Below are 9,320 nucleotides of genomic sequence, written 5' to 3'. Positions count from 1 at the left end.
CATTCGCCTCCTTTAAAGTGAGTCACCTCATTCAACTCAGGTGCAGCCGGTTTATGTCACACTGTTAGTGAGACGGAGATCACCTGAGTGTGTTTTATGTAATTGTAGTACAAAGACACTTGTAGGTCCAGTCACTGGTGAATCAGTACTCCTGACTATAATTGCACCATGAAGACAAAAGAACACTTCAAGCAACTGAAAAGGTTGTTTAAAGGTCACGGGATAGGATTAGAACATTCCTAAGTCACTCAATATCCCTCGGATGACAGTTAAATCTGTCATTAAGAAATGGAAGGAACATGGCACATGAGTAAATCTGCCTAGAGCAGGTTGTTCTTAAAAAACTAAGTTATTGTGCAAGAAAGAGACGGATGAGGGAGGAAGACTCCTATGACTGATCTGAAGGAGTTGTTTTTTTGTTGTTGCTTCCTCAGTTGCATAATATTACCCTTAAAAAACAAAAAAAAAAAGATCATTGTGAGGATTCTGTGCTTTAAATCCAACTGACTGATCAATAATTTGGCCTGTCAGATTTTTAAGTATGTATAATACTATATAATATTAAATAGCCCAAAAACGGCAAAACTCAAGGATGTTTTTAATATTAAGGGATAATTTGGTATTTAGGGGAATGTTTTCTTGTTCAGCTCTGTTCTATAAAAACAGATGGAGCAGCTTTGTACAGACTAAAGACAGGGATGTAGTTTCCAGCAAAACTAAAATTTGTCTTTGATACACTTTTTCTACAAGTAAAAAACACAAACTTCTGTGTAAGTCAGTGACCTCTGCAGGTGTCAGTGGGTGGTTCGTGTTAACCTTGGACAGTCAGGACAGCTGTTTCCACTGTTTCCCTACAGACCTGATCAGGACAGATGGCATTAAGATGTTATCTCAATGTTACTTAGCTGTTTTTTTCTGGTTAAATGTTGGGAGGCGGTTTCTCTACTTTGCATGAGATCCATCATCACATATGAGAACAGTATACACACATATATAACCCACCTGTCACCCGTCAGTGTTAGTGTTCAGTTGGCAGCTTGTACAGACGTGTTTCTTCAGATGCAGCAGCGATGATGCTGACCTGATACGCCCTCCTGTGCAGAATTAATATTTAACACCAGTGGTCAGACTGACCACAGTCTGGCTAAATAAATGTTAAATGAAAAAGATAAATAAAATATACTTGTACTTTATTGGAACAAAGAACACATTGTTTATTAAATGGAAAAGATGTCGGCTGGTTTCTTAACCTGAATACAGGCTGATTACCAAACTTATTTGAACTGTTTTTATCACACGTTCTTTTTCTTGTTTTTTTTAATACAACCATAAAGGTGGAAAAAATAAAATAAAACAGGCGCCGCTGCTTCAAAGAAACACCTTCCCATTTCAAATTCACCGACTGGATCCCGGCTGTTGAATTAAATAGCACCTCTCGAACTTTTCCGAAGACGAGAAAACAAACCTTGGCCACCGTGAACTTGTTCAGTTCTGTCAGCGGGAAATTTTCCAAACAACGCACAATCTTTGAACAGAGAAAATGTCTTTTTAAAAGAATTTTTGAAAAACCAACTGATATTTCATCCATGCTGACAGACTGTCCAACAAATTAAGTAGTAAACATGACAAGAAATTGAAAAAGTATAAGCACACAGAAATATTTATTTTACAGTAGAATGTATTTTAATAATTCTAATAGATTTAGTGAATCAGCGAGGAAGGAAAACAAAAGTAACCCATGACTGCTTATGGGATTGAATTGGTATGAAAAATGTGTAAGCAGTTTGCAAAATCAACACTAAGTGATTCTTGCAGCTGTCCATATCAATTTAATAATAAGAGACAAGCTTGTCTTTTAGTTGATTAAACCTCCATCACATCCAGCATCCACTGACTTTCCCTTCATAAAACCACATTCAGATAACAGCAGGCTGCAGGAGTGTAACCACACTGAATACTGCACACATCTGCCTCTTTATGACTCAATATTCTGTCATTCATGTGGAAGATGTTGGATAACAGCAGCTCAGTCTTGTGTATTATTCCCTCCTTTGCAACTTTTCTTTAAGGAAAAAGTTGCATTGCATGTTTTCTTCTTGAAATACATCACGGTGCAAAGGCTGTTGTGTCTCACTGATGCAGCCCTGGATTGATGCAGTCATTCAAACAGATTCATCTGCTTTTTTCCCCCATTTCTGTGTATAATTATTGTACAAATAAAATAATAATAATAATTTTAAAAACACCATCTGCCTTTGGTTGCAGATTTGAGGTGTCGTGTTTTTACAGTGTGCAGTTTAGGAAATAGCATAATTTCCTCAAGAGATGTTATTCCATTTGTTTCTATTAGCACCGTGATTGCTGTTTTAGAGTCATGTGACTGACTAAGAGTGAATTTATTAATCACCACATCCTCCAAACAACTACTTTGCTCTTTATGCTGCTGCGCTGGCATTAGTTTTGCATCGTCAGACCATTCTGCAGCACTGAATGGTCTGGTTGCACCTGAACATCAATCTACTAGGTGGGAAAATTTTAATTAATTATTATTATTGTAGCTAAGCCAGCGATGGTGTTGGTTTTGGTGGAACATTTGCACACAAAATGTGGAGGTAAGGCAGCAAAAACTGTCATTAAAACTAGCTGGGTTACCGAACTGCCACGACTCAAGTCCATGGAAATACTTGAAAGTCTCAGTGTGGTCAGAGGTTGTTGTTTCCTGTACTGAGGGGGATTTTAAAAAGTGTGACATATAAATAGCGGAAATCCATGTCATATGTGCGACCAATGGCGGGCTTACACCCACAATCTACATCCGGTGAGTCAGACTCCACCCACGTGAATAGAAACAATACATTCGCTGAGAACCACCCGCGTGGTTTGTGTTAAAAAGCTGTCCTTTAATGAGCCCCATAGGGTAGTTCATTCTCTGCATTTAACTCATTCTGAGTATTCGTGGCAGTGGGCAGCCACCGTTTGGCACCGAGAGACCAAGTCTTGCTCTAAGCTCGTGCCTTGACGAAGGGCACTTAGAAGGAAAACCATGTAAGCATTAGGATGTAAACTCTTTACAGAAAGGCCCTGGCTGGGATTTGAACCCAGCATCCAGGCTACGAGGCAACACTAAGCCACATTTAATCACACCGGACTAAAAAAATATCCCTGAAAGTTTTCATTATTGTTCATTTGCAGCACAGAAATGTAACATCTGCAGAAGTGTGTGCTGATTATTTCAATATCCTAGGAAATGTTGAGAAAGAAGGCGCACAGACAGATGCCATAACAACACAGTTTGGAAATATGCTGAGAGACGACTGATACCACTTTGTGTGCTAAATATGAAGCTCAAGGAGCAGCTGGTTAGCTTAGCTTCGCACAGAATGAAAACAGCAAGATGCAGCTGGACTAACTCGGTCCAAAGCTAACATCGACAACTGGTCTTGCAGTCTCCCTGTGATAAACGCTTGACAAGAAAGTAGTTCAGCCGATAAAGTTCCTTTAAATTCACCCTCATCACTGCACAAATTCTGTGAAACTATATAATTATCATTCAGCTTTGTTTTGCTAATTTGCGAATGTCCCATGGTGATAATGATTCATGACTGTCTGCAGCACGGGAGTGAGAATGACTACTGTATTACCTTTTTTTATTTTTATTTCTTTAGATTAGATCAGATGTGATTTTGTCATTGAACAGAGAAATTCAGTTAACATCCAACCAAAAGTGCACTTAAAAAAATGACATCATTTAAAATGTCTAACTGGAAGAGCTTCGAGGGCATTAACGCAGTATAAACAGTATTAACAGTATAAAAAGTGCAAGTAAGTATGCGAGGTATGCATCAAGGTATCGTGATATTTTGGGTGCATGCTGCATATTCTGTTACATTATGAGACCATTTTAAAATAAATGATGTCCCCTCTCAGTCTGTCCCAGTTTTATTGGTCATGCAAAGAGTGTAGCAAAAGTTGTGGCCTAAATTTTTCATTAACTCTCTGGTTTTTCCTCCTCCTCCTCCTCCTCCCTCTTCTCGCCCCTCCACAGCGCCCCCACCACGCCCACGCTCTCTTTGACTTCACCCCCCACCATCCGTCCCAGCTGCGCTTCCTGCGCGGCGACGTCATCGAACTCATCGACTGCTCCGATTCGCTGCGCTGGAGGGGCCGTTGCCACGGACGCGTGGGCTACTTCCCTCCGGAGTACGTCCAGCCCGTCTACCACTGCCAGTGACCCACCGACATGTGAAACAAACACACGGCCGTCCCTGCAGGTTCGTTGGCGAGCCGCCCCGACCGCACCCAGCAGACACACAAACACATTAATTTTTGGAGCGAGCGACCGAGCTGCCACCGAACTGCTCATTATGTAACGCCTGTTTCCCTGTGACGTCACCTCTCAGACAAACATCAGCTGCTCGTCAGTCTCTTCCACCAGATCCCGCTTCTCTTCAAACATGTAAAAAATAAATGCAGACATGGACCTACACACTGTGGCGAACTCTCACGTAGACACAGTGAAACACACATATACTCATTTATTAGAGCTTATCAGCACCGGTGCAGACTAAACAGAAGTAACGCACACAAACACTAACGTGATGGAAGGAGGGGAAAATGAAGTGTGTGTGTGTGGCCCACGGGAGGTTGGGAAGGAAGGGCAGAGTTTTCTCTCCGCTGCAGATTTGCTCCAGTATTTTGTCGTCGTTCCCACGAGGAGATCCGGTGAACTGAGCAGAGAGACACAGAAAGCCATTGTGTGTTGTGAATATCTGGGCCAAACACTCGGAGGATACTGACACAGCAGATTCCTCTCTCACCAGGCTGCTGCATGAGTGCGAGTGTGTGTGTGTGTGTGTGTGTGTGTGTGTGTGTAGAATGTGAGTGTGGACGCATGTAAACCTGTAAACTTTACATGCATGTATGCAAGGTGTGTTGCTGAGAGCACGTCTGCAGGAAATTAAAGACGCTTGTCGTGTGCTTGTATGTTTGTGTGCAGCCCGGTTACTGTTACAGCGACCAGAGAGATGAACACTGCCCAGACTTTTTGTTTTAAAATGCTTTTAAAAAAATGTAATACGCTCAACTCCATTTATGGAACATTTGTTTGTTTCTATGTATTTATTCTTATTCATGTGTAATCTTAAAAACAAATACATATACAGCAATTGAGATGAAACATTGTACAAAGGTTTTGTTGCAACAAAATGTTGAAGAGAACCACATTTTATGTGATTGAACAGTGAGAACATGGACCGGTCTTCCTTAACCTGTAATGACAAATCATTTCAATAAAGTGATACATTTACCTCTTTGAACCTGAAGCTTGGACAGTGTTGTAATTGAAAACATGAGCCTTAATTTGTGTTTTTACATACGATAAAATCCTCATTTGAATGACTAGAGCACACAAAAAATCTGAAATGCAGTTGAAACCAGAAGTTTACAACTTCCTGGCTGATGTCTTGAGATGTTGCTTCAATATTAATGTTCTTTCCTCGTGATGCCATCTATTTTGTGAAGTGCATCAGTCCCTCCTGCAGCAAAACACCCCCACAACATGATGCTGCCACCCCCGTGCTTCACAGTTGGGATGGTGTTCTCAGGCTTCAAGCTTCCCCCTTTTTCCTCCAAATGTAACGATGGTCATTATGGCCAAAGAGTTCAATTTTAGTTCCATCAGACCACAGGACATGTCTCCAAAAGTTGTCCCTGTGTGCATTTGCAAACTGTAATCTGGCTTTTTTTAATGTTGCTTTTGGAGTGATGTCTTCTTCCTCTGTGAGCAGCCTTTCAGCCCATGTCGGTACAGGACTGGTTTCACTGTGGATAATGACTCTCTCTTACAATTCTCTTCCTGATATCTTGGCTGATTTCTTTAGATTTTCCATGTTGTCACAAAAGGAAGCAGTGTGTTTGAGGTGTGCCTTAAAATACATCCACAGGTGTGCCTCCAATTAACGCAAATGTTGTCAGTTAACCAATCAAAAGCTGCCAAAGCCATGACATCATCATCTGGGCTTTCCCAAATAGTTTGAAGGCATAATAATCTTAGTGTATGTAAACTTCTGACTTTGAAGAAAGTAGCAAAAAAACAAAATCTCGAAAACATTCGCTCTCATTATTCTGACATTTATCATATAGAAATAATTTTGGTAATCCTAACTGACCTAAAACAGGAAAAGTTTAGTCTGATTTAATATCAGACAGTAAGAAAAAAAAGGTATCTGTGTCTTTTTCTACAGTGTATGTAAACTTCTGGTTTCAACTGTACTTACCAAAAGATTTTAACTTGGGATGCACAACAAGATCATACATCAGCACACAATAAGCACTGAAAGATGCCTGTCAGGCTGACACTTCTCAGTTTTGTTTACATATAGCATGTTTTGCATGTAGGCCGAAGCTGTTTAGTTTTGCCCAGTGAATGAGTACGTTTGAAAACTGTTATAACTGACGTGTGCACCTGCCAGTGAGCCATCATGGTGAAAGCAGGCACAATAATAATAATAATAATAATAATAATATGGTAATTCCACTACAGGGAGACCCAATGCTCTCTGCAATGAGGTGGAAAAAAATATGTGCCTATATCAGCATGGGCAATCGGCTGAAAGGAACCTAAAATCGGCAAAATCCAATATCTTGCATCTGTAATTTCCGCTTAAATTAACAAGTGGAAACACTCTAAGGATCCATTTAATAGCTTTGTGAGCCCCATACTCTTATGTAAGTTGTTCTAATGTCGATCATTTTATTCCCTGCAGTTTAAGCCTGGTTCCAGACCTCCGAATTGCACATAACGCAATTGCAGTAATGAAATACAACAAAACGGCGAATCAGTGGTTGTCTGAGAAGCTACACAGTCGACTTTGTGCTTCTCTAACTCGGCAAATATCAACAAGCTTTCTCCAGACTTTTGCTTTCATGTGCACATTGCAACTTCATGACATTTGCCGTGATATTTGATGTAACGTGCAAGTTATTAGAAGGAGTTTGTACTTATTGTTACTGCAAGGAATATATTGTTGTGCAGACAATTACTGGTGGGAAGGTCATTGATTAGTCAATGGAGAACAACTTATCAGGAAAAGCAACCATGTAAACTCTTGTTTGTTCATGCTCGTCTCTATTTTTATTACTTTATAGGCTAAATAACTGATAGTTTAGGTAATAATAAAATACGTCTTTGCAGTTTAAACACACCAGTCTTACTGTATTTGTATGCGCTTGTAGGATCTTAAATATGCCGTTGTATGTTTTACACAAGCCAGGAGGGATGTCACTGGCATTTCATTCTTGTTGTCAACATGTCATTAATGTTGTCACGGCGTGGTCTGACATTTGACTGGTGCTACGTGAGGAATGCAGTGCCGCTTCTCACACCAGAATGTGGTGTTTGAAACGAGGCAGGACGCACGCTTTCATCCCATAATTCTCCTGGAGACGAGGCACTTCTTTCATTCTCTCGTCTCTTTTCTTTCTACACAAACCGCTTTTCTGCATTCTTCCTAAAAGAGTCACCCCTGGCTGCCGGCGACATTTCATCAATGAAACCCCCCCGTCATCCAACAGAAGACAGGAGTTAAAAGTGTTCCAGAAATAGCTCTGCTGTTTTCTTCCACTGATATTTTTAAATCTGCTGAGTCACTTTGAAGCGCTAAAGCGATATACAGTATTTGTGTCATGCACTAAAAGTGAGACAATGTAAGAAAACTGAAAGCAAAGCAAATATATGTTAAACAGAGAAAAAGGCGGCGCGGCGAAAGAGGGGGGAAAAAAAAACAGGACGAACCAGAATACTGATGAAATATGGGGCGGCGGGGTGAGCGAGCAGTGAGTCGGCAGCAGAGAATGAGATTGACAGTAAAAGCGCAAACAGCAGGGGAAGGTGTGCGAGCTGTGACATCAATGCTATTCGCGGGCGTCTGAAGCAAATAAAACAAAACAGTTGAACCAGTTTGACTGACTGATTGGCCTCTGGCTGGTCGGGGCCCTGACGGCGAGGAGAGGGAGAGAAATCATCAGTCTGCGAACCTCTCCGACATCCCTGTAAAAACAGCAGGACAGTTTATCAGATAATTAGTCGTAAACCGCCAGCCGGCAAAGGATGAGATTGGATGTTAATGAGTCAGCAAAGTAGATTCACCTTCGAAGTCACGAAACGTTTTAATCGGTGGCGCCAACCCAAGGCAGACGGCGTTAAAAAAAGTTGGAGGTGTTTAGGGGTTATTTAGTTACTGCCATCTATCAGGAAGCAGCTTTGGATTCTTATTTTGCTTAAAAATGCTACCAACTCTGCTCCAGCACATAATCTGCATTTACATGGACTCTAAAATTCCAATCAGAATAAAAATAGCTCATGTAACCACCCTGATAACGGCCTGATTGAGAGGAGAGGTTTAAATCTTTCTGTTATCAGCTCCCAGTAACGGTGTAATATGATTGTTTTTTTCTGGTTGGAATAAACACATTCTCTCCATGCATGTTTAACCCGTGTTCCATTCCCCATCGGTAAACTCTGTGAGGACAATTCTCTCCCACCAGTCTTTAATTCCATTCACTGGCTTCTGGTGTTTGACGGAAGAGCGTGAGCCGAGATTCATCCTGTTTAAAAACTGCAGGACAGTTATGTGTTGTTGAGACTACAAGTTAATTAGAAAGAACAACAGGAACCCGACAAATGTTCCGAGGACACAAAGTGAGTCCATCTTGGTCATGTTCTACTGAACAAAGCAAATGTTCTAAATTTAAAAGAAAACGCATTCATTTGTCATATTTCTTGCAGATTAGATGCTTCAAGGTGGGCAGCAGCTCATGTTCTGAGTAGATGCTTTGGGTCATGTAAACATGCATCTTATCAGATCATTTTAATCAGAATGATTTCATTTAGGCTGACGAGATATATCGTCAGAACTACAAGAGCAGTAATGTGGGGAAGAGATGTTTCTTTATATTGTCTTATCAGTGCCCAGGTTCTGGCCTTGGGTGCAGGACTTTTTACTGAACCGCTACTACTGACCACTTGTACACACTCTAATTAATCATCATACACACCAACAAAAATATCAAGGGTTAACTGTTTGCATGTTTTCATGAGTTTAGCACTGCATTTGACTCCATTTGGCAACAGTGATAAAACTATAAATTCACCACAGGGACACAATTTCCAACATAATTAAGTCAATATATGTAGCTAAAAAAGGTTGTATAAAACTCCACAAGAAAACTACACGTCTCTTCAGTCAAGGCAGAGGCGTCTTCTGGGGCAAGAGCTTACCTCCAACATTATCTGACGTCTATATTAATGACTTGGCAGTTGT

At 40.7% G+C, this 9,320-nt stretch overlaps 1 protein-coding gene across 1 annotated transcript in view; it reads left to right on the top strand.

Moving 5' to 3' along the window:
• Positions 1–5,321, top strand: part of grapa (GRB2 related adaptor protein a) — a 42,613-nt gene extending 37,292 nt beyond the window's left edge. The window contains exon 5 of the mRNA XM_008305690.1: positions 4,046–5,321. Within this exon, the coding sequence (XP_008303912.1) occupies positions 4,046–4,231 (186 nt within the window). The 3' untranslated portion in view covers positions 4,232–5,321. The remainder of the gene's footprint in view (positions 1–4,045) is intronic.
• The last annotated feature ends 3,999 nt before the right edge of the window (positions 5,322–9,320 follow it).

Source organism: Stegastes partitus, unplaced genomic scaffold, assembly GCF_000690725.1.
Source record: "Stegastes partitus isolate 25-593 unplaced genomic scaffold, Stegastes_partitus-1.0.2 Scaffold43, whole genome shotgun sequence".
Taxonomy (NCBI): domain Eukaryota; kingdom Metazoa; phylum Chordata; class Actinopteri; family Pomacentridae; genus Stegastes; species Stegastes partitus.
This window is presented reverse-complemented; position numbering and strand designations above follow the sequence as displayed.